At 59.9% G+C, this 25,204-nt stretch overlaps 1 protein-coding gene across 1 annotated transcript; it reads right to left on the reverse strand.

The window, feature by feature from the left end:
* Window positions 1–1,772: 1,772 nt before the first annotated feature.
* Window positions 1,773–24,431, reverse strand: LSS (lanosterol synthase). The gene is made up of 22 exons (XM_028504465.2): window positions 24,320–24,431; window positions 23,854–24,022; window positions 22,947–23,085; window positions 21,164–21,272; window positions 20,180–20,301; window positions 18,797–18,893; window positions 16,894–17,029; window positions 16,502–16,610; window positions 15,784–15,902; window positions 14,575–14,672; window positions 14,083–14,110; window positions 12,218–12,274; window positions 11,501–11,572; window positions 11,164–11,214; window positions 10,404–10,553; window positions 9,610–9,706; window positions 8,535–8,640; window positions 6,180–6,245; window positions 5,637–5,717; window positions 5,055–5,225; window positions 4,001–4,079; window positions 1,773–3,475 (listed from the first exon to the last, which is right to left on the reverse strand). The coding sequence occupies exons 1-22, from the start codon at window positions 24,331–24,333 to the stop codon at window positions 3,344–3,346; spliced, it is 2,202 nt and encodes a 733-aa protein (XP_028360266.1). The 5' UTR covers window positions 24,334–24,431; the 3' UTR covers window positions 1,773–3,343.
* Window positions 24,432–25,204: the final 773 nt, after the last annotated feature.

Here is a 25,204-nt window from a genome sequence, read left to right on the forward strand (position 1 = left end):
CAGTGACCTTAGGAGTAGCGGAGTGCCCCCCCCGCCCCCCGCCATTTCCCAGTATTTGTGTTAGTTTCTTTCTTTCTTGAATGTCAGGTAAAATTCATGAGTGAGGTCACCTGGGCCTCGAGTTTTCTTTGGGGAAAGTTTTTCATTTATAATTCAATTTGCTAAACATTGTTATTTAAATGTTCCATTTCTTTTCCCGTCTCTCTGGGCAGCAATGGCCTGGGAAGGGACCTGTCTGCGTCATCTGCCCTGCGGGGCACCGGCATTCAGCGGCTCCTGATGCTGCCTTGTCCCCTCGGCAGCCTGACGCCTCCCAGGACAGAGAGACTCGGCCAAGGCGGAAACCTTGAAGGGAAAGTGGAGAAACAGCCTTGGCTGGTCTTTGCGGCGGCAGCAGCACATACGTCGAACAGGGCAAGTGGGAACGGTGTGACCCAGAAGGAAGGGGGCAGGCGCAGTGGGGCGGGCTGGATGGTTAGCTCGGAGGGTGACCAGACTGGAGAAGCAGGCCCTGGGAATGACCAGGCCAGGTCAGCAGACTCAGTAGGGCAAGCTGGACAGCTTGCTTGATAACCTGCAGAATCCAAAGTGATCTACCTTTTTCCTTCCTGATATAGGTTGTTTTCTTACTTCCTTAGATTAGAGGCTTGTTAATTTTTTCAAAGCATCAACTTTTGGTTTCACTGGTCTTCTCTATTATGTTTTTTTTAATAGAAATTAACTTCTCTTTTATCTATTATTTCCTTTCTTCTAATACTTTGGTTTTAAGATCCCTTAGGTGGATACTTAAATCATTGGTTTTAGCTCTGGCTGGTTGGCTCAGTGGACTGAGTACCAGCCTGCAAACCGAAAGGTTACCAGTTCAATTCCCTGTCGGGGTACAGGCCTGGGCAGCTACCAGGTCCACAGCTGGGGGCGTGCGAGAGGCAACTGGTTGATGTTTTTCTCACACATGAATGTTTCTCTCCCTCTCTTTCTCCCTCCCTTCTCCTCTCTCTGAAAATAAATAAAATCTTTAAAATAAATAAAATCATTGATTTTAAACTTTGTTTACAGCACTAACATGCAAGCCTATAACCACTTCTGTGAGCACTGCTTTAGTGCCACCCCCCAAACTCTGATGCCCTGTTTTCCCTTTCATTCAGCTGGAAATGTTTTCTGATTTCCCATGTGCTTTCACTACTGGCCATGGACTCTAAAGTTATCTCTACCACCCTCATCCTCCTGAGGGAGGGAAGGGGGTCTTGGAAGGGCACCAGAGATTGCACATGAAAATGCCAGGCACCGAGGTCACACATCACTGGGGAGCTCAAGGTCAAGAAGTGCTGCCCGGCGTACCCAGCAAATCCCCCCACTGTCCAGAGCTGCCCCTGCAGGCACCGTGCTGGCGGCTCTGCTGGGACCAGGTGCACTGCGCTGCGGCGCTGTGAGGACCAGCACGGCCAGTGGCGCGCGCCCCTCCTCGCCCACAGGGGTCCTGTCTTCCACTGAGCGTCCTCTCCACGGCCTCCTGACAGCCAGCACGGCGTCTGGAAGCCAAGGACAACACACTCATCAGCCCCCTGGCAGGCGGCTCCTGTGCTAACGTCCCTCCAAACCCACCAGACTCTCCAGCCCTGATTTCCCTTTGCTGCATGTTTCCAACCTTAATTCCTTCTTGGAATAAAAGTGAATTATAAATAAAAATTTATGTTGCAGGTGGAGATGAAAAGTAAATGACGCCGAACGGGCAACCTGTGATTCTTGTGCAGTTGCTGGGAGACGAGGAGGAAGTATGGATTCTTAAAACACTTTTATTGCCCAAATAAAAATCACGTAGCAGCAGTGATTATGTTCGGTAAGGGAAAGTATTTTTCCCAGGGGTAAGTTTCCACTGCGAGTTCAACGTTTCCTCGAAGGACAGGATGGGAAACTTACACAGGAAACCTCCCAGGACTCCAGAGAAAATTCCCCAGCATAATATTCAAAATTGAATCAATGGAAATAAGATCACTTGAATTCAAGACTCTTCAGCGATTTGCCCAGGAGAGAGAACTGGACTTTTAATTAGGCTGAGGCAAATGGTTTCCCTGAAATAACTGGAGATGCACCTGCTTATCTCCAAACAGCTACTTGTGTTTCCTGAAACTGAGGAGCTGGTGAGCTCTGAGAATCTGGGACAAGGCCACACAGGCAAAGCCTCCACGAGTGGCAAGGGCCCGGATGGGCTCTGGGCAGGTGATGACGAGGCTGAGGAGGCCAGGTGGCCAGGGGAGTGCAGCGTGGGGCTGCCGTCAGTCCAGGAGACGGCACAGAGAAATGGCTGGTGGAGGTGGCACTGGGGTGGGGCCTCTGAGGTGACACCAGGCTTGGGTTTTATTCTCATCAAAGCTCTCGGTGACTCCTCGTAGCCATGCCCCCGGGGAGGCCGTGAGCACACGAGCTGCTCATCCTCCCAGGTCAATGGCAAACCCAGGTCCCAGAGTGTCCATTCTGAGCCCCCAAGTCCACGCACACTGAACCAAACCGGTTTAGAGTAGCCAGAAGGGAAGTGACTGGTTTACCCCCCGAGAAGCATCGCCTGGAAATCTGGCTCCCACTTCAACTCAGAGCAAACTAGGGCACAAAGGTCACAGCAGCCATGAGAGTGTCCTGGGCGTCACATGCCCAGCCAGCTTCGGTGGGTGGTGACCAACAGGCTGGGGTGCTCAGTTGTCCCTGGCGCACAGCAGTGCCCCACAGTGGTAGCCACCAAACCACTAGCCTTCACCATTTGTTGTGCTTGAAATGCCCCTCTGGGTATTTCCGTCATTACGAGACGACTATAAACTCTGCAGGGGAACGCTGAATGCACCAGGAAACTGAATGCACAGCAGTGCAGTGTGGATGAATGCAATCTGGGGCGGGGTTGCCATGTCTCGTCCCTGTCCTCACTGAGGCCGGGGTGGCAAGGTGCACAGGCAGGCCCAGCCTCTCTGCCCCAGGCTGTTCGGGGAAGCCGTCACCTCCCTCAGTCCCACAGACAGAAGGTGCAGAAAGAGCTGTCCTGGGGGGCGGGGGCTCAGCACCGGGCAGGAGGCAGATAAGGCACAATGCTGAGAACTACTGTTGGTCAGGAAAGCCCTCCCAGCCCTGGGCTCACACGAGGACACAGACCATGCCCAGGCAGCAGCCAGGCCCAGTTCATCGCGTTCCTTCCCTCACCCCAGCCCTACCCTGATGAATGTGCAGGCCTGGTCCCAGCATTCACTCCAGAGTGGGGAGGGTGGGGCGGGGCGGGGCAGGGCTACACCAGCTCCCGGTCCGGTGAGATGCTCCAACCTCACTCTGCAGCCCCACCGGCCAGGCGCCCATAAGCCCCCTCTCAAGGGTGGCCAGCAAGGGCACTTTCAGGGTACAGGTGGGAGAAGCGACCGCAGGCCCAGATGGGGAAGACATTCCTGTAGCTCGTATAGCTGATGGCACAGGACTTGTTGAAGACCCCGGGGATATTCTCCTGGAAGGACACAGGGACTTCAACTCAAAGGCTTCACCAGGCAGCCAAGGGACTCCCTGAAGTGACTCCCCAGGTGGAGGGCTGGCCGGCTCGTGGGGAGTGGGCACGGCAGAGCCTCCACGCAGCCCCCCACCTGCAGCACCCTCCGGCCCGGTCGCCAGCTCCACACAGGCCTGTTGACCCCAGACTCATCCAGGGGAGGGGAGTTCGCTTCACGTGACCTCATGACCCCAGGCCAGCAGGGATCAGGCATGAGGGGCCATCAGGCAGAGCCCGAGGGCCATCCAGCGCCTCCCAGCACCTTCCGGCACCAGCAGCCCTGCCCCGCCAGCCTCTGCTTCATTTGCAAAAAAGCAAGATTCTCGAGGACCATCACAGATCTGCTTTCAACAAAGGCCACTCGTGGGCGGTGTCTCTGGATCTCAAATCCCCAAAGCTAAACCGTGCCCATGAGCACCCCGTGAGGGACAAGGGGCCAGGAGGGGACATGAAATCGAGGTCAGCACCGAGCCCCCCACAGCATACCTGGGGCCAGTCCCCATTGGGGAGCTGTTTTCTGAGCAGACACCTGATTCCTCTCTCCAGGGCCTCTACATCAGGATGCCTGCGAGAGAGGAGAAGGCAGTGAACCTACCATCGCCAGTCTGTGGATGAGACGGCCACTGGCTGCAGCCAAAGCCCAGCCCTCGCCCTCCGCAGCCCAGCACAGGACGCAGACGTGGGAAACCTAACCCAACACACACGAGGTATCGGCACCGCTAGGGCCAGTCAGCACGCCTCAGGCCGTCGCTGCCCAGCTCCACCCGGGGAAGTGGAGGACGCAGCGAGTGTGGAGCTGAACAGGACAGGCGGGCACCCCCCTGAATGAGAGGGTTGATGAGGGGCCCCGCCCGCACCAGACCCACCGCCCTGGCCCCTGCCCCGAGGTGCTGCTCTCCTACACCCCCCAGAGAGAAGGACGCCAAGCCTGGTGCCTACCCTGCCCACTGGTGCTCAGGGCCCTCTGAGGGCCACAGAGGCCACGTGTGCTAACCTCGATCACCCCTGCAGGTTCGGGACCGAGCTCAGCTGTGTGAAGCAGACAAGGGGCTGACCCCTCTCCCCGAGGTCCCCACAGGCTAGGCCCCTGCTGCTCACACTAGCCTGGCCTAGCTTGTAGGCGGTTTTAGGAAGATTCCTCAAATGGCCCCAAACCCAACAAGGCAGCACAGACTGGGCTAGTGTGCACATCCATGTGTACGTGTGTGCATGTTGTGTGTGCATCTGCATGTGTGTGTACACGTTTGCATGTCTGCACACACACGCGGCCGAGCACTGCTGTGGACACAGGCAGGACCACAGAGCGCAGCTGGAGATGGTTCACACCTCGCACTGTTTCCCTGGGGCCTCTCGTGTCCCTTGTCACGTCACTGTGGTGGTGAGCCTCTCTGCAGTTGCATTCAGATGGTTCAGGTGGACCTACAGCTCTGCCCCGAAAACCCTGCAACCTCACCTCCTCCCACCCCTGCACGCAGAGCTCAGCCACCCGCACCCCGCCCAAGTCGCCAGGGTTCAGCGTCCTGCCTGCGCCCGCCCCCACCTGACGGCCATCAGCCCCAGCAGGGCCCAGCACGTGTTGTGGATCTGGGACTGGGCGCTCTGCATGTAACGCCGCTGCTCGCAGGACTCGAAGTCCTCCCCCCAGCCTCCGTCCGCCATCTGCCGGGACAGCAGGAAGTTGCAGGCCCTGGAGACCTCTGCACAGGCCACCCTGCAGAGACACCAGACACGAGACCCCGTCACACAGTGGAGGCCCCAGGCCCCTGGGTTCTCACCCTGGCCGGGTCTCTTTAAGACCAGGGGGAGGGGCGCTATTCTTGAGGCACCTTCCCCCCATGGATAAAGTGAAAGGCTTTGTGGCTGCAGGCGGCCTCCCTGCCATGACCACCCTGTGAACACCCGCCCAGCCAGGCAGAACTGGGTGAGGCTACCGCACACAGCTCAGACTGTGCCCTTCCCTCAACCCAATCCAGTGTGTGTCCTGGACTCCAGCCCCTCTCCTATTTCAAAAAGGTAAAAACACCCCCCCAAATCAAACATTGAACGAAGATACCCTCCCCTTTGAACAAAGCATCACACTGAGAAGACCCCATCCCACCAGGGGGCAAATGTTCACACTTACCCATCTTGGTAAATCTGTCCCATGCAGGCAAAAGCTTCCAGCCCAAACCAGGTGCCATAGGTGAAGCAAACCCCCCAGGAGCTGGAGGGAGACACAGGGAAACAGAGCCTCAGCCACCCAGGCCAAGGTCACAGCGGGCGTGAGAGGACGGGAACGCCCTACAGCACGGGGAGGCTGTGGTTATGTTCAAGAAAAACACCCACATGGCCTTCACAAGCCAGACCAGCAGCAGAGCTCACGGCCAGTGACACACACCTGCCCACGGCCCTCAGAATACGGGTCGGTCCGCTGGAACTGCAACATGAGAACTGACCCAAACCGAAGGGGAGGAGGACATGAATGCTCAGGCCCAACAAACAAGGCCTGGCCCACAGAGCATGCCCAACACGCTTGCCAAACACCACCAGGGTGAAGGGCCGGCATACACAAAGGACAAGGTCCACTGGAAATCTGTGGCTGGCAGCCTCCTGCCCGAGTCCCCTGGAGCAAGCGGCACAGGCGCACGGTGAGTGCAGCCGTGTCAGTCCCGCGCACCTCACTCACCCTTCCCAGGAGCCGTCATCCCTCTGCTTCCGCCGGCAGAACTCCAGGCCCTGCTCCAGGGTCTCCCTGCAACACAAGAGGGCAGCCCAACGAGCGTTCCAGCAAAACAGCGACTTACCTATTTCCACCCATTCTACCGTCTCAAAAAGAATGAGTGTGGTCTCTCTTTTAAAAATACGTAAAAGTGAACAAGCAGGCCCTGGCTGGCGTAGCTCAGTGGATTGAGCGCGGGCTGGGAACCAAAGTGTCGCAGGTTCGATTCCCAGCCAGGGTACATGCCTGGGTTGCAGGCCATGGCCCCCAGCAACCGCACATGGATGTTTCTCTCTCTCTCTCTCTCTCTCTCTCTCTCTCTCTCTCCCTCCCTTCCCTCTCTAAAAATAAATAAATAAAATCTTTAAAAAAAAGTGAACAAACAGCTGAAAGAGGAGATACAAGTCAGAGGAGGAGCCACTACAGGACACAGGAAGGAGCTCGACGGGAAGGAAAGCAAACACTTGGGAGGAACCAACGTCAGACGCAGCTGCCACAGGATCGATGGCCCTGAAGTCAGTGCCAGGGAATGCGCGGGCTTGAGTAAATCACACGAGATGAAACTTTCAAAATAAAAAAATCAGGGAGAAAACAAAAGATTTAGAGGGCAGCGAAGCTCCAGCGCAAGTCCAACGGGCACTTCTGAAGGAAAGACGGCTCTCTGAACGGGCCGAGAGGAGGCCCGAGCACAGACCGTGGTGCCCGTGACCCTCTCCTCCGGGGCTCACCCCACGTCGCCCATTCTGGCGTGGGCAGCCCCCGAGACCTGTGTCTAACCGACAGATTCCTACAGAGTGGGTGGGATGTCACTCTGGTGACCGCGTCACTCCAGTGACCACGTCACGTGGCACCCTGGCCACCCTCCTGCCAGCAGAGTCCCTCTCCCTCGATTCTCTCCCCTGCCGGCTGGCACAAAGCCACGCAGAGGCCCCCGGGTCCAGAAGTGAAGGGTGGCCTCCAGCCAACGGTCAGGAAAAAACGGGTCCTGAGGTTGACACTGCGCAAGGAATGGACACCTGCCGACGAACACACGAGCTCGGAGCAGGTCTCTGCCGCCGATGCTCGGACAAGACGGTGGTCAGCCGGGGACGCGCCCAGCCCAGCCCAGCCCAGCCCACCCCCCAGCCCAAGAGCCCAGAGGCAACTGCCGCACGGCATTTTAAGCCCCGTCTGCCGTGATGCTGTTCCTCGGCAACAGTAAACACACACACACACAGGTGAAGGCACAAGTACACATGAGTGACGGGAAGAAATGACTACAGGTGGAGTGGAAATCAAAGTTAAGATAAAATAAAAAAAGTTTAGGCAATGCGTTTGAAATGTAGGTAAAGTGTGCAAATTACTAGGAAAATTAACTTAATCAAAATGGCCCCAGGAAGAAACAGAGATCCGGAATAGCCCTGTAACTACCTACTGCAGACAGGAGTCTAAAATGTGACCGTTTCCCAGAAGAAGAACTCCAGGCCTGGACGTTTGGTAAGTGAACTCTGTTACATTATCACGAACGAGCATCCCGATCCCACACAAACCCTTTCAGGGATGAAGAAAGGAGCAGACACTCCCTAGTCCATCGTGGGGACCCAGCACAGGCCTTTCAGAACCAGACGGGGAAGGGGAGGCGCGTGCCCCTGTGGCTGTGACACGCTTCCTGGACGTCCTCTGTGCCCAGAACATGTGTTCCCAGCGGGACGGTCCATCGTGACCACGGACGGCCCACAGAGACCCACGGCAAACAGGCGGGCACAGTGCGGCACCCGCACTCAGCAGACACGCTGACTAACAAGCACGGTGTGAACCGCTACTCCGCCGGCCCAGCCTCCCGAGCACAGGGCTGAGTCCCCTCCGTGGGCCCTGGGGTGCAGGAGCGCAGCGACCGCAGAGCCCGGAGCGGAGCCTCTGGTGACGTGTGCGCTCCCTGCGGTCACGCTCAGCCCCTTCGGGACAGTTCCTCAGGCGCCACCCCGAGGGTCCGCACGCTGCTCTGCACAGGTGTCAGACTTCAGCGGGAAGGGCTGGGAAGCTCCCGTTCCTTTGGACACAGGTGGAGCCGGGGGCGTGGGTCATCTTTCACACTAAGATGATGTGCAACACAACTTGCCCCCGTGTGGTAACTGTGCTCCCTGGAGCCCCCGTACATGCATCTGACGCACTTCAGGGCAGATGACCAGGCTTAGGGCACTGGAAACCCCTCCCCCGTCTCCCACATGAGCTTCACTCCAGGGCCCTCATCAGAGGACGACGGCACTCAGCGCCACGCTGGCAGTGTCTGAGCTCTCTGCCGGGCTGGCGGCACCCGTGGCCGGGTGGACGGGCCGCCCTCACCTGATTTCCCGCGGCCTGTGCTCCGGGAACTGCTTGTGGAAGTACTTCAGCGCCTGCACCACGGCCGAGGTGCACTCCACGTATGTGTAGTCAACCATGATGTCCCCTGAGGAAGCGAAGGAGCGTGAGCTTCACCTCGGCACTTCAGGCCAAACGGCAAAGAACCCAGCACCTGGTGTGTGGGGCCTGCGTGGCACATCAAGAGCCTGACCGTCTCCCCTGGAGGAAACGAGTAAGGTGTCACTAGTGACCACAGCCACCAGGCGGCAGGTGGTACCTACACAGGGGACCTGGTGACTGAGTGACCTGGAGGCCCGTCTGCTGTGGGACAGTTGGGCCAGCAGCAGAGTACAGGAGGGTGAAGGAGGGGGGGTGCACAGCACAGAGCTGCACCCCACCCTGAAACCCCCCACTGGGCCGGGCTCACAGTGAAGAGGAGGGGTACAGGGCACGCAGAGGTGGCGCAGGGTGAAGAACCAGCGCTTACAGACCAGAACCGTGACGCGCAGCACGAGGACCCAGGGAGACGGGCCCCACCGACACCTCCCCTGTGAGGAGCGCTCAGGAGGTGGGGCGGTCTCCATGAAGGACAGAGCAGGAGACGGTCCAGACTAGGGCCAGAGCCGGGTATGACCCCCAAGCCAGAACCGCCGCTTTCCCTTCACAGTAGGGGCACCACAGCTACCCTCAGAGGCCAGGGAGCATGAAACACTCCGGGGCTTGGGAGGCTCCTTAGAGCAGCGGTCCCCAACCTTTTTGGCACCAGGGATTGGTTTTGTGGAAGACAATTTTCCCACGGATCAGGGGGTGGCGGATGGTTTCAGGATGATTCAAGCCCCTATATTCAAGCTCACCTCCTGCTGTGCGGCCTGGCTCCTAACAGGCCTAGACGGAACCAGTCTGGGGCCCGGAGGTTGGGGACCCCCTGCCTTAAAGGGTCCGCCATCATCTGCCAGCACCTTTGTGGGCACTGCCCCTGGCCTGGGAATAGACCTCAGGGCTCTGCTCAGCAAATCTGCCTACGGGGGCTGGCAAGGCCGGGTTGTGCCCACACGCCAGAAGGCTGGCCACTCACCGAATACCTCTGAGGGGTTCAGCAGCTCCAGCAGGTAACCCCCACGCTTGGTCTCGTAGGTGGCAAAGCCCCCCTCGGGGTTTCTCATGTTCAGCAGCTACAACCAAAGACGGCACACCTTGAGAGCTGAGCACGTGGGTGCCCAAGTCCGGGTGGGGCTAAGCACCCCAGGGACAGGGCTAAGCACCAATGGGCAGGGGTGGGCAGCAGGGAGCTAGTTTTCACATCAGACCAAGACCCCCAGGTGCCCTGGCAGCGGGCTGCACCCTTTATCAGTCAGCAGCACCGTTAAGTAACCATCTGGGAACACACCGCAACCCGGACATGCATTCCTACGTCACATACATGACCTCCGCTGGAAGACATGCACTGCAATGGACGTGCTAAAAGCCTCCCCTCTTTCATCAGGCACACAGCTGGACTCCCAGTCCTCTGGAAGGAGGCGCCTGGGAACAGCCAGGTCTACGGGCCTCCACAACCAGAGAGAAAATGGGGCTGCAGCAGCCACCCAGGCCCAGCCTCAGCCTGCCCTCAGTGGCCGGGCCCAGGACACTGGCTCGCACACCATGAGGGAAGCGCAAGGCTCAGTACCAACCCGGCCAGGGCCTCCTGCCGGCCCAGACGTGCCCCTCTGGCTCACGCTTGGCCCTGAGTGTTGGCCGAGGCAGGCCCTGTGGGAACGGCGGGGGGGGCACAGTTCATCTGCAACACGAGCCAGACCTGAGGGACCCCTGCGTGCACGGCACGGCAGCCTCAGGGCCTGGGGACCAGAGCCCCATGCCCAGCAGCCTCACCACAGCAACAGCGTCGAAGAGCCGCTCTGGCGGGATGTGCGTGGTGACAAAAGGACATTTTTCCTGTACGAGAAGGACGGACTTCAAGCCCTCAGCTGTGCAGTCGGTGACGATCCAGCCACAGTCCACAGTACTGAAGGGAAAGCCGCCCTGTGGAAGGCACGGAGGCTGTGACGGGGGCAGAAGGCCACGCCCACACCCTGTCTTCGGAGCACCCAAGGCCACTGCGCCCTCCACAGCCCCAAGCCGCACACGTGTCCGAGCACCTACGGGCCTCAGGCTTCCAGCACGGGAACCCCACTGGACTGCAGCCTCTGCCCATCAGCCGTCGGAGCCCCCCACAGGACGGGCACGAAACACAGCCACAGGCACCCTCCTGGCCCCTACAAGGACGCAGCCGCAGCCGTGCCCACCCTCTCACACACACGCTGAAGAAACTGCCTGTCCACTCTCTGCCCTCTCCCTGTCCCTCCAGTTCATGTCCCGACAGCTGACTTCACGTCCAACTGCGTCTGTCCGGGAGCGTCGCTATCAGGGCACAGATGTGCGAGAAGCATGGGGAGAGGCCCCCAGGGCTCAGCCGCCTCGGTCACGCCCAGTGACTCAGTCAGGGTATCTCAGGAGCGTCCCTGGGGCCCACACATGCCCCCATAAGAGGACAGAGCCCCAGGACGCCGAGCGGGGAGCCCTCTGCGAAGGCCAGGCCCAGCCGACGGGCAGCCTCCCCCAGGACTGGGGCTGGCAGGCGCCACCGCGGTACCTTGTTCATCTGGCGGTAGTACTTCTGGTAGTCGGGCGGGTTGTCTGGGACCTGGGCAGCGTCCGAAGGACATGGGTGGAAAGCACAGGAGGGAACACGTCACTCCCACACCGGACACCGGAGCAGGGCCGGCACAGCAGGACATGGCGGGGTCCAGGGCTGCGGACTCTCAGCCACTGGTGCCTCGGGGAACCCTCAAGGCATCACCCCTACGGCCCACCACCCACAGCCCCACCCGCTCCTGGGAAGCACCACCGGGCACCCCTTACACTGGAGAGGGCAGGGTGGGTGGGGCGCCTCTGCCCATGGGAAGCCCCTCACAGCCCCTAGGGTTCACCTGTGAGACCCGCAGGAACTCATGCGCCTTCTGCAAGCAGGATGAAAACTCGGGCCTGTGGTGTGCACCTGCCTGGAAGAGAGAAGACGCTGAGCCGCTGGCTGCAGGAACTGGGGGGTGGGGGGGAGGGGCTGGTCTCCGGATGGTTCTGGTGACGTCTTGCCACCCCTGGGAGAACCGGCAGCAAACCCACCTGGGTTCTTGGGTGTCTGCCGACAAGTCAGAAAGACACGATGGAGACACAGAGTGGGCGGGAGGGTCACCACAGCTGCCCACCTGCACCCACAGGGTCCTGACCTGTCCAAGGAAGTCCCCATGTGGCCCAGACCCCTCCTCAGGGCTCCCCAGGATTCCGCGACCTCATTCCGCCAGAACAAAAACCCCCATTTTTCTCTAGTACATGCTCAGCGGCTCTTTCCAAAGCGTCCAAGGGGAGCAGTTTGCATTTGAGAAGAGCCTGGAACGGCCCCCACTGCCCTGCCTGCTGGGACACAGCCCTCCAGCCTCCCTGCTCCAGCCTCCCTGCTCCAGAAGCCTCCGAGCCAGCCCACTGCCCCGAGCGGCCGGGCAACACCCAGCCTCAGCTGGACCATCGCCAGAGGCCTTGGAGCCCAGAAGAGCGAAGAGTCAGGGTCAGCAGGTGTCCGTGCTGAGCACAGGGACGGGTGACAGGAAGGTCGGCAGGAGGCTGAGGGACAGACAGACACAGGCACGTACCTCCAGCAGAGCCTGGATGGCGAACGAGGTGTCCCAGACCTGCGAGCCATTGGTGCCCTGCACACAGAGGGTGAGCCATTACAGCAGCCAGTGCAGCGTCCTCCCACCCGCGCCTGCAAGGAGGCAGGAAGGGGCCCGGCGCCTCCTGACCCCCCAGGCTCTGTGCGCCCCTCACAGCTCACACAGGCCTGGTACTGCAGGCAGCCCACCTGCCTTCACCAGGCCATCAGCCAGGCCAGGACTGTGTCAGGGCACTTCGGGATTCGGACGGCCACCACCTGCCCATGACCTCCACTGCCCATGGCCTCTACGCACCCAGCGACAGCCTCTGGTCCCATTCACAGTAATGCCCAGAAACACCCCCCACTTCTGAGGTGGGGGGGCCTGGCCGAAGCCTCAGCTGGGCTGGGAAGGCCTCCCTCAAACCCCCCCAGGGAGCCCAGTTCACTGGTCAGCGCTCCGGTCCCACCAGAACAGCAACGACCACACCCCAGGGAGACAGCGCGGGCCTGGGACAGACACGCAGATAACGGGGTGGGGGGAGTGGGGACGCCTCGGCCCAGACCAGCAGGCAGCTGGACAGGGCAGCCGGCCATCTCGGCCCAGAGGGACGTGTGGGGGAAACGCGCACCGACAGGAGAGCCGCCGGGCCGGGAGAAACCCGAACAAACGACATCAGGCCTCGGCGTCCAGCTGTCAGTGTGCAGAGAACACGGGGCCCAGGGGAGGCAGTAAGTCGGATCCACACAGTGGACCCTTTACAGGCAAGTCGCCAGGGAGGAAGGCACTGAGGACACAGCTGGCCGAAAGTGGCCTCGAGGACCAGCCCCCGGGCTCCTGTCCTGCTGCTGCCAACACGCCCCTCGCAGACACACTGAGGCATCCCTGACTCCGCGGCGGCAGCGGGCAGGGCTTTCCTGGAGACGAGGGCACCCTCGTGCGCGGAGGTGCTGCAGGCACGCACACGGGGGCTTGCCACCCTCCCCCACTTGGCATGACTTAGAAAGCCTTTCACAAGAGATTGGCAGCGGGGGAGTCAGGAGCTGGGCGAGGGGCTCAGGGTGTGCCTGGTGAGGGCACCGAGGTGAGTCTGCACTGGGGGTGCTGACCCCACGTTCCTTCCCAGAGGCCCAGTGACCTAGGTGCCCCGAGGACCCTGCTGGACCCTCCACAATCCCATGATGAGCCAGGTGGGTGCGGCGCACGGGGTCCCTGCAGCCGGAGGTCAGCCCAGGCAGCCTATAATGTGCACCCCACCCCAGGGTCACAAACAGAAAACACCCTGGGGTGGGGGCAGTGATGGTGCCAGATTACCTACAACATCCAAACCAGTGGGACGCATGCAGGGAAGGGCCCAGGGGAGTGCATCTCAGCGCTGGGGGAGGAGGTCATGAGCCCTCAGAGGCAGGGACGGCTAGGTAGGCTGGGGGTTGGAGGGCAGGGCCCTCCTCCTGAGGCCTGAATTCCGGTGGGCCGGTGTGTGGGCTCTGAGGTCACTGCGTCCTCCTGACTTGCAGTTCTGAACTACTCCGGCTCCCACATGGTGACTGCATACCCTCCGTGCTCCCACAACCCTTGGGGGCTCTTATCTTCAACGTTCCCACAATCCTATGGGGTTCTGAACCTCAAGGTTCCCACAGCCCTGGGAGGCTCTGACCGTCGGTGCTGCCACAACCCTAGGGCTCTAGGCTCCTGTGCAGCGGCCCAGCCCAGGAGGCACCCCACGTCCCCTCGGAGATGGGACAGAGGGCCTACGGCTGCTCACCACACTGCCAGGCCTTGTAAGGGGTGACTTTTGAATCTCAACAAACCCGCAGGCAGGAATGGCGGCAAAGGAAGCCAGCAGCCAGCCCTGCAGCCCTCACCTGCATCTTCAGGCCGTCGAGGCCCATCCTGTGAAGGGGAGAAGGCAGAGAGCTGGGTGTCAGGTGGTGCCCAGAGCCCCACAGCGCAGGGGACCCCCCCAGCTGTGTGCAGGGGCAGCAGGAAGCCCCCTCCCAGGTACAATCCATAAATGACCAGCTCTCCTCGTCACCAAAGCCTTCCTGACATTCACCCATAGCTGCCCTGTCCACCCACAGGCTTCCTGGTTCTGCCTTCCGGAAACGCCCAGAGTTTGTGCTGCGGAGTGGACTCCTCCACTCTGTCAACCCTCCCCGGCTTCCATCGACCCCGACACTACTGGTTCCAGTGTCATGCCAGACACCGTGGCACCCCCACCGGAACATGAGATGGAGGTACCGACACGCCGGCCGCTGTGGCAGTAGGGCCCACGAACATGCACGCTGGGCCCTCAGCCATGTCAGTCGGAGACCAAGCGTGACACCAACCAACTGGGCCCTGCCCGCTGCGCTCACCAGAGGTAATCGGGGATCCTGGAGACGTGCTCCTGGAAAATGCTGGAGTCCGGCCCGTCCACGTGCCAGCGCACGAGCATGTTGATGGTTTTCGAGATCTGCAGGAGGAGGGCCTGTCAGGGCTCTGCTCCAGACCTGCTAGGCGCGGGGACGTAGCCTGACCCCTCTAAACCTTGTTTCTGCTCTGACCCATGTTTCCCAGTGTGCACTGCTCCCGGGCCCTGAGACAGACACTGCTGCTGTTGGGTCCCAGGAAACCAGGTCTCCAGGGAAAGTGGGAAGGGGCTGAGGGTGTGTGCAGAGCAGGGAGGGTGACCTGTAAGAGGTGTGAGCCCAGCCAGCCCGCCATGCAGGTGCCAGAGTGGGTTTGAGGGGTCTGAGGGACACAGGGGAGACACAGAGACCAGGCCTGTGCAGAGGCTGCGTGCTCAGAGCGGCAAGTCCTGGAGGCCGGACTGTCCACTGAGGGGTCCCCTAAGTCAGGATCCAACCACAGCCGACGTCCCTCTGCAGCCAGACGTGCTTTACACGATGCTAAGTCAGACCCTGAGAGCCACATTGCTGCTAGAGGAGCACCACTGACTGGCCTGTGGGGTGTCATCATTTTTGATCCTTTGGGGTCCCATGAGGCCCAGAAAATGCCTGGGGGCAGGGGCAGGAGTGGGGCTGGGTGTACCCCAAGAACCCATGGTCGTGGCCCACCCAAAGGCTGAGAACCACTCTGCCTCCTGCACACATTGCCCACGGCCATGAGCTGGCCTCCCCGACCCTGCACTGGCTGCTGTGCACCTGGCCACACTGCCTGGAGGTGTGTCCACACCTGTCCCCAAAAGGCAAAGCCAGGTGAGGAGCCCAGAGGCTCAGCGAGTTCCAGGTCATGGGGCTTGGAAGGATCCAGAAATGGAACCCAAGCACACCTGGTGCCCTGAACCCCATAAGAGAAGGGCAAATGGGTGTTATTAGGGGTAGGGCAGGCCAGAAAGACCTTGAGAGGTGGCCTCACTAGGTGGTGGGGGTGGGAGGGGGGCCGAGTACACCGATGGGGCAGAATGAGGTCCTGTGGGATCAGAGGGCCACCCTCAAAGACACCCCTACCCCCAGTTCCCCAGAGACTGGCCTCCGGGCCTTCCACTCTAGGTCCTCGCCCACACCAGGGCTGCAGTCAGATGCCCACCCAAGGCCGACACCCAGCGGGCAGGGAGCACTGACCGGGCCAATGCTGATGCACTTGGTGAAGCGGTCGTCGGCCGCAATGTGCTCATACAGCTTCCGGATGGCCTGCTGCCGCAGGCTGGTGCTGTGGTGGCGTTCGTACAGGTTGAGGATCGCTGCGGGGATGAGGGCGTCAGCGAGCACAGAGCACGCAGGAGCCTGGCCTCAGCCCAGCCAGGCCTGGGCAGCACCAGGGCCCCCGGGCCTGCGCGGCTTCACCATTTTCCCTCCTGTCTCCCCATACCCCTCACCCCCGACACCTTGCCTGCCCCCGCACACCCTGGCATGCTGCCCCGCCAGGTTGGGACGGTGTCCGTGCGTGGGAATCTAGCTACTCCTCAGCACGGATGGGGCAGGGGCCCAGCACCACCCAGGGCCCAGCAGAGGGAACGTGGCCCCTTCCGCACTCTGCAGCCTATGCTGGCCTCCGGAGGGTCCCACAGGGAGGTGAGCCTAGACTGGGCCCGGTGGGGAACTGCCTTCCCTGCCCCACAGAAGGGATGGCTGCGCCCCCCAAGGCTCTCAGCTCCAAGTTTTCTTGTCTAGAGAGCCCAAGCCCCAGGCTCATTCCAAGGGCACGGACAGGGCAGGTCTGTTGGACACGAGGCAGGTGTAGCAGGCCCATCACCACATAAACAGGAGAGGACAAACCCATCGTCCCCTCAGGTGTCAGCTGACCCCAGGGAGGCTCGACTGGCCCCAGGGGAGCACCCACCGTATACCACGTGCAGCAGCCAGCTGTGCGGCGTGTAGAGGTCGTCCGGGGCCACGTTGTTCCTCTGTGCCGGCCAGTGGATGCTGGCATAGTCCTCCACATAGAGCTCCTGGGGGCAGCAGTGCCTCAGCCCCCCGCTGCCCACAGCTGTCTCCTCCCTCTGCCCTACCAGGGCACACCCTGCTGAATACCCCACACCCTGACCCCACCTCAGGGCCTGCTTCCCAGTGACGGGTGCCTGCACCCCATGCCACCCCAAGTCCCACTGGGCAGTCACTGAGGGGACAGGAGCAGAGGCCTCACCCTAACCTCGGGGGCTCAGCTCTGCAGGCCCATGGGAGTCGCACTGGAGTGTGGCCCAGGCCAGGTGCTCACCTGGCACAGGTGCTCACCTGGCGCAGGCTCTGGACCAGCGGGTCCTCCTCGGCGCTCAGCCGCGTGGCGTAGCAGTAGCTCATGGGCAGGTAAACCTGCCGGCAGTGGCACCAGAGTGTGGAGGGATGTGCAGGCGCCCAGTCAGGAAACAGCCTGGGGAGACGGCGCATCAGCAGGAGCCCCAGCCCCACCATCGCCACCGCCACAGCCCCAGGCCTCCCAAGCACAGACTCGGTGAACGAACGCCCTGGCCCCGGTCAGCAAGGCCAGCGCTGCACAGCCACCCTCATCCCCCAGGGGCCCCGGGGCACAGGCCACGCCTGGACCCACCGGATGCTCCCTAAAGCCAGGACGCTCTGCTCCTGACACCCGGGACAGTCTGTGGTTTCTCTGTTGTACACAAACCATGTAACAGGGAACCTTAAGAGTGAGAAATGGGCGAGGGGTCTATGGGGCAGCTCCGGACTAACTTTTCTGAAAGCAGAAAACTATTCCGAAATAGAAAGTTCACTTAAAGTGATTAGGCCTGAGCCTTTGGTTGCAACCTCCATCACGTGTCTTCTGATGTCAGCACGGCTGGGCCAGCTTCCACAGGTGGCAGGGGGAGCCCTGTTCTCTCCGCCCTCCCCTACATGTCCCCCCCGTTCTCACAGATGGGGCCTGGGCAGGAGCAGAGCTGAGTGCACCCTCCCTGCTCCCAGTCCTGAGGGTTGAGCAGGTGCCCCCTCCCCGCCGAGCCACTTCCTTCAGTCTCTTGCATGTTCCTCCACTCACTTCAAAGGGTGTTTTTTTCACATTTCAGGTTCAGGGTCTCTGGTCCTCCACCCTGCATACCTGCCCTCTACTCTCTAAACCACACCCCTCCAAAAAGTCCAGCAGACCAACAGCAACTGCCAGGGCCCACCTCGTGGGGGGCACAAACAACACGGCTCCCGGACAGCAGCCTCGGACGCCCGCACCCACCTGGGGCCGGCACGGCGCCCTCCCCAGCCTGCCCCTCACACATCGGGAGGTTCAGTCAAGCTGGCAAGGCCGCTGGCAAGAAATTCTGGAAGGGCCCCGGGACACCTCCCTGTCTCTTCCAGGGTGGCCGGCCTAGGGTAGCAGCACCTAGCCCCGCCCACAAAGGAAGCTCCGCCCCTCCTCCCACTTCACCTGCCACTGCCCCTCTGCCACGGCCACCCTGCCTCGTGGCTGTGGAGGCTGGGCCCTCGGCCCCTCATTAGGACCCTGCTGTCATCTCCCCAGTGGCCTCTTCACCTCACACCCTTCCTCCGCCAAAGCCACCTAACACGAGGGCCCCTCAAGCTCCCTGGGGACCCCCACCCCACTGAGAGTGAGGGGGCTGGCAAGGTTCTTTGGGTCTCACCTCCTACAAGGCACAGTGGGGTACTTCTATGCATGTGACCGTTTTCTGAGGAGATGCTCCAGCTTTCATTAGATATTCACAAAATGTTAGAAGACACTGACAGTGTTAGACAAGAAGGAACTAGTGTCGATTTTGCTGAGTACGTAAACAGTAAGGAGGTTCAAAAGAAAATTTTTATCTTTAGACACACACTGAAGTGTTCGTGGGTAAGTCTGATGTCTGGGATTAACCTTAACATCCGCCATTAAGAGAGACAAGACGACAGATAAAACAGCACAGCATACACCGGCACTGGGCTGGCGAGGGGTGCTGGGCTCCTACCGCCTCTCCACTTCTGCACAGGCGCACAACATCCATAGTAACAGGATGCAATCACGCTCCCCTAGGCAACAGAGCCAGAGCTTCCCTCTTCCACGCCAGGGCTCTGCACCAGCCCTGCGAGGTGACCTGTCTGCCACGTGGCCCAACCCAGGGCACCTCCCTGCCTAGGGACCCAGGGCCCTGCCATTGCTCTCAGCAAGGCAGCCGCGTCCCCGCAGAGGCAAGCGTACCACATCTCCGGGAACAGGGTGTTGAGACCTTCCCAGCTGTAAACGTTCAGGACGGCCAGCCAGAACTTCCCCCAGGACGGAATGGCCACGGCTCCGCCTGGGGAGAGAACAGGCCCCTGTCATCTCCCTCCAACTGCACCCTCGGGAGTCCCATGGGCCCTTCTCACATGAACTGAAGGCAAAGCCTGATAAAAATCCTCCAAGCCCTGTGAGGAGCAGGCTCCAGGGACGGCTGCTCAGGGCTGCTCAGGACTACCCAGCACCACAGCCACAAGGTGGGCGGGACCAGCAGCATCCCCAAAACGAGTGTGCCCATCCCTAGGAGAGGCATTCACAGCCCTGCCTTCAGAAAGGACACACACAGGCAACTACCTGGGAAGGTGAGGGGCCCAGAGGCACACAGCAGCCCCTGCCACATGGGCCTGGGGAGGGTGATGAGGGGCAGTGAGCACGCACATGCGGCCTTCTCCTCTCACGGCCACTCCTAGCCGCCCCTGACCTGTGCGTCCCCACTCAGCAGGCAGGCCGGGACTCCAACCTGGCCAGCAGTGACACTCTGGCCCAAGCTGGAGCCACCCCAGCAACACGGGTCCCGGGCACAGGAACACCACCCTGGCTGTGCTTCGCAAGGAGGCCAAAGCCCAGGAAGCCACCAGGGGAGGACATGTGGCCCAACCCATTCCCTCCCCAGGCACGGAACCCAAAAGCAGCCAGTGGGGCCAGAGGCTAACAAGGAACTCACTGCAAGAACGACACGTGAAAAGAGTGTGGGACGTCGTTAGAATGCTCACAGGAGGCTTAATCTAGCCAGGCAAGTGAGGAAGGGCTCCCAGAGAAGAAACGTGCAAGGAGCCAGGGGAGGGGTGAGGAGCCCCCACAGAAGCAGGGGAAGGTGGGCTGCAGGATCCCAGGTAGAGGAAGCAGCACGCAGAGCCGAGGTGCGAAGGTACTTCAAGGGGCTGGCCGGAGCCCCTGTGTGTGAGCACCCGAGTAGGGGGACAGGGGGACAGAGGAACAGCCACGAGAGGCAGGCGGGTGAGACCTGCCAGTCTCTGCAGAGCAGCGGGGGAGCTCTCAGGGCAGAGGGCACCATGGGGCCCCCCAGGGCTGAATTAACAGCCTTCAGAGCACACAGGCCCCCCGGGAGAGGTGCCCCCTGCCAGAAGCCCCACCCAGCGCACAGGGGGGTATATGCTCATCTTAATTTGCTTCTTAAAAAAGTACAGGTAAGACTACTTTACTGCTTTGATGAATTCCCTGTTCACGTATTTTGCCCAGTGTTTCAGGGGAAGGTGCACCTTCCTATTTCTCACCTGCAAGAACTAGTTAAACCGAGGCAACCAAGGCCCTTTACTGAGCACGGGCTGTGCAGGCCATACATACCTTTCTTGTGAAGTAAGTTCCGTGCTCGTACCAGGTCAGGGTCGTCGGGCCCAACACCCAGGATCCTCATGGACACATAGTTGAGTGCAGTCCCAAACACCGTGGACTTGTCCTCGATGTGCCTGCAGCAGCAGCAGGAGATGTGGGGACAGAAGGACATCTCTTACAACTTGTCAGAAATGAAGCAATGCTTCCCGTTGAATCTCCTCAGAAAACCAGGCACGCTGACAGCCTATGCTGACATAAAACATGACCACACAAGAAACAGCCAGAACAGCCACCTCCCCCGACAACTGAGCAGTTCCAAACAGGCCCCGCAGAACCTGCCCGCCTCCTCTGCTTCCTCTCCCACGCCCCAGTCAGCATGACCCGCCCGACAAAGGCCCACTCGTCGCTATGGCACACAGAACGCACGCAGGGCGACGTGTCAGGGCGTGCTCGCACCCCGTGTCGCCGTAAGGCCCTGGTGAGATCCCAACATCTGTCCTGGAGTGCTGGGACCCACAGGCCAGAGTCGGGGCCTCCAATTCAAGACCCCCACCCCTGTCGAGGAGGCGAGCAGAGGCTGCTCTGTCCCCCTAGGGTCCTGCAATGGAGGCCCGTGATGTGGATTTGGCCCGCCCAGAGCCCATGACCAGGGTGGGTGGCAGTTGACCCCAGAGCACGCCCCACCACAGGAAGGCAGGCTGAGACCAGGGAGAGCTGACCAGCCCAGGCACACCTGTTGCGACCCCAGAGTCAGAACCATTGCCTTCTGCCTTAACGACAGTGGCCAGATGGTTTTCACTTGGCGTGAGGGTCTCAAGCCTCTCAGCCAGTGGTGAAACCAATTTATAGCACAAGCTGTGACACTGAACTCTTCCCCCACCCACCCCAAGTCCACAGTCACAGTCACCCCACCCCTCGACGAGTGCATGCGCTACACAAAAACATCTGTGCACATGCATGCACGCGTGGGCAGCGACAGCGCCCGGGCAGACTCACAGGCCCCAGCCGCCATCCGGGAGCTGCACGGATCGCAAGTACCGCACAATCTCTTCTCTGTATCCAGGCTGCAGAGGGATGCGTGCCACGTGGCAAGTGATCAGGAGGCCTGTGTGGCGGAAAAGATGTCCGTCACTAGGAGCAGGCACTCGGCACCGCTAAGCCTGGCCCCTTTCCTCCCAAGGATCTCTGCAACAGGGAGCTTTCTCAACGTTCTCCTTCCCATAGAAACAAGCCTAGAAAGGCTGCCCCTCCTGGCACCATCAGGGACTCTGGGGACAGGACCCAGGTGCAGCAGCAACTGCGTGCATGATACTCCCCACACAGGGTGGGGAGCTCATCCAGCCACTCCAGGACCCACACCTGATGGGATACCCCGGACGCAGTAACATTTACTTCTTTATATGTTTCTGTTGTACAAGTTATTTACTAGCATATGTCACTTGGCAAGTGGGGGAAATAGACAACAATACACAGCTACAAAGAACCTTCCCTTCCCTGCCTGGCCCTGCTGAGCGTGGTGCTCATGTGCTGCTCCCCCGCACACCGCCATATCAGCTCTGTCAACCACATGCCTGTGACACCCCACACGAGGGTCTCAGGGGGAGTCCGGCCACGGTGTGCCACGGAACAATGCCTGACTCGGACTCAGAGGCATCAAAGCCCTGGCAACCACAGTGGCCACAGACATGGCCTAGAAGGACAGCTAGATGCTGAGACACCTCAGAGGCTCACAGAAAGCAAGCCCACCTCCTTTCAGAACAGTCATGACACTGTCAAGACAGGAAATACCCACACAGGCAGGAAGCAGAGCCAGTGTCTTCCTCTATTGCACAGGGAAGGAAACTGAGGCACAGCCGGAAGGAGACTAAGCAGTGGGGATGGGGATGGGGATGGGGCTGGAGCTCAGGGGGCTGGACCCCAGAATCAGTGCTCACCACAGTGATGCACATACGTTCAAACCAGATCCTCATCACCCCATGTCACAGGTGAGGCAGCCGAGGCACTTGAAGTCCTATCACTCTGCTCAGGGTCAAAGCCCACCCTGGGAAGAATCTCAACAGGCTCCAGGTGGGTGGGAGGAAAGAAAGAGCCCTTGACTTGCACCCAAGGATAGGCCTATGAGCCCCTGGCCAGAAAGATACAAATCTGTACACTCCAGGAGTCAATGGAGCTTGGAAGCAAAGTGGAGATGGGAGCTCAAGGGGCCTGCAGTGCTCCTCCCACCAGGAAAAAGGGTCCTCTGCATACATTTACAGAAGGCAATTTCCCATACTACAAGACAGAGTATTTCTTTAGAGAAACATTCACAGGATGCAATAGTCTTGTCTGGCCAAACCCAACAGCAATCCTCCTAACTTATAGCTCACCTGGCTGAGCTCCTCAGCCACCCCCTCAAGGTAAATTCACGTGCCAGAGCTGCCCACAGAGGACTCAAACTACCCTGCACCTTTGCATAGGCTCAGCCTTCCACCTGGAGGGCCCTGCTGCACTGTACTGGAACCCAAGAGCCACCCCTCCCCCACCCACCCCAGGACACCACTTGCTTCCCTTGTCTGAACACTGGGCTGGCTGTGCCTTCACTCCCATCTTCCAGGATCAACACTAGAATAAGCAGGGTGCAGGGTAACCCTCCCCACCCTTTTCCACGTGAGCTCCTGGGTGTTCACCTGCTCTCTCATTCACACAACAGACATATACCAGGGCTTGAATGAGGTCAGGCCAGTACCCCAATAATGCCCCAGGGTGCCCTCACCCACAGGCCAGGACAGCACCCTCCTACCTGGCAGAAGAAAGAGTGGGCCGCCATAATCACCCGCCCAGTGTCCGTCTTCTGCCTGCAGCGCCATGTAAAATGTTATCCCATTCAGAGCCCCCTCGTGGGCCGTATGGGCTTTGGGCAAGTCTTTGAAGTAACTCCTCTGCAAAGGAGAAACGAGATGAGACCCGAGGGGAGTCTGTGGTCAGGCTGAAGGAGCCTTCATCACTGACAGCCCAAGCCAAAATAATGAATCTGAACTACTGGAAAAGTTTTAGCTGTTTCAACAAAAAACCTGAAACTCTTTGATGATGGTATTGCCATCTCGGCAAAGTAAAAGGACAGTTCCACATTCTCATGGTTTTGCTTTCCAGTCAAACATATTTTTTAATTTCTTCACTTCTCCAAGACATCCTAAATAAATAAACCAAATGCCCAGGAGGGTGGGGTAGGGCCCCGAGGTCCACCCAGACCTGGGACATCTCACAGGAAGGGGCCCAGGGATCACACAGCGACAGGTAGCGACTGGAGGCCAGGGCTCGACCAGGAGGTCCCATTTATACTGCAGACTCTTCGACTAGCTGAATTTCTTACATGAAATTCATTGGATCAAAAATATTTTTTTCTGAATAAAAAAAAAATCACAGCAGATCCTTACTTCTAATCTAATGAGAGAGGAATTGAAGCAAAGGGAGGAATTGAAGCAATTCTACTCACACCCTATCTTCAACTCAAGTGATTGCTGTAAGAACCAGCTTTAGTGGCATGGGGCCCAGGACCCACATTACACACCCTTCTTTTTTAACAGGGGAAAAAATACCCTCCACAGGGTGTTTTTTTGGAATGCTCTCTGTTGGTTCTTGGCGCTAAGGAAAAGGGACAGGAGCAGGAGTCCCCGACACTGTGTGAGGGGCAGACTGGGAGCACCTACAGTGTCCAATCCCAAGGAGTGAGCTTCCAGCGCAGTCTGCTCCCGGCCGGGGTTGTCCTCTTCTTGAAAATAGGTCCACACCTGCCTGCCCCTCTCATTGCTGAGACGCCAGCGGCTGAGGTCGGTGGCGGGCTCTGTCTTATACGGCCCCCCTCTACGACGCAGACACCTGGAAACGATTGTGAGTGGGCATCCTGCCTCTTCTTTAGGTCAGAGCCCAGAGGTCTCCTTCCAACAACCCACAGGCAGGCCGTCATCCTCACCTCCCAGAATGCAAACATGCTTAGTGCTACTTCCACCTCTAGATGCAGGACCTGCATCCCACCCGGATCCCCTCAACCCTGCCCCCGCCAAGCGGTCCCCAGCTGCGGGACCTCGGCTGGAAGCCCCCTTCCCGCCGTGACCCAATCTCAGAGCCCCGACGATGCTCTCCCTTCTTGGGGGTATCCGGAGCGCGAGGACTCACGTGCCCTCAGTCATGACTGCTGCTGGATCTCCGCAACCTGCGCGCAGAGGCAGGCACAGCCACCCGCCAGTCCCCGCACACTTAGAGGGAGCGTTACTCTGCTGACTCGCGGAGTGTGGTGGGAAGATGTCCGAGCAGCCAATCAGAACGCCGCGAAGGTGGGCTCCAAGCCGCGCCTAGCCCTCGCAGTGGTGGAACGTGAGACGCCCCACCGCGCTGGAGGCGGGGCCTGGGTTAGGAGGGTGTGGCATGGAAGACAGGGCGGGACCTGGGCCTTGATCTGGAGCCTACCTAGACAGAGTGGGCGGGGTTAGGGTGGGTCCTGTAGGCGGGGTCGGGGCGTAGCAGGTGGGGAGTGAAGACGAATGGGGCCGGGGCTAAGGTAGAGCGAAGCCGACCCCTTGCGGATTAGGCAGGGTCTTACCTAGGGGCAAAGCCGGGCCCCTAGAGGTGAGAGCCTGGCAAGGGGCAGGTGACGTTGAGGAATGGGGGAGTTCCCGCCCCGCAGGAGACCGGAAGGCAGGCCAAGGTGGGGAGCTGCGAGGCTCAGGCCAGGGCAGTACCAGAGGCAGGGACGAGCTCGAGCCCTTGAGGAAGAGCCGACGCCACGACTGCGGGTGCGCCACCAAGTTACCATGTAGCCAAGTGCAATGAGAAGGCACATGTCAGCCTCGACCCCAGAAACTGTACCCAGAGGAGCCTGAACATACTTGACCCTGTCTGTTCTCCCAGATTCACCAATTCACACTTCCCTGGAAGGGGAAAACAGGCTGCAAGTTGTTGGGGTTTTTTTCTTCTGGGGATGTCCCTCCATGTGGAAACAGAGTGGGAATGAGGGCTCCAGCCTACATCTCAAACTCTGAGTCTGGCCAAGCTAGGGGAGGG

This window comes from Phyllostomus discolor, chromosome 2 (genome assembly GCF_004126475.2).
Source record: "Phyllostomus discolor isolate MPI-MPIP mPhyDis1 chromosome 2, mPhyDis1.pri.v3, whole genome shotgun sequence".
NCBI classification, from domain to species: Eukaryota; Metazoa; Chordata; class Mammalia; order Chiroptera; family Phyllostomidae; genus Phyllostomus; species Phyllostomus discolor.

Bases quoted from the DNA above. Each gene is read 5' to 3' on its own strand.
- LSS (XM_028504465.2), bottom strand. The intron at 15,903-16,501 runs GTGGGTGCTCCC...TCATCCCCGCAG, and splicing joins GCTGCTGCACGTGGTATACG to CGATCCTCAACCTGTACGAA. The intron at 11,215-11,500 runs GTGAACCCTAGG...GACGCTGCCCAG, and splicing joins AGTTCCTGCGGGTCTCACAG to GTCCCAGACAACCCGCCCGA.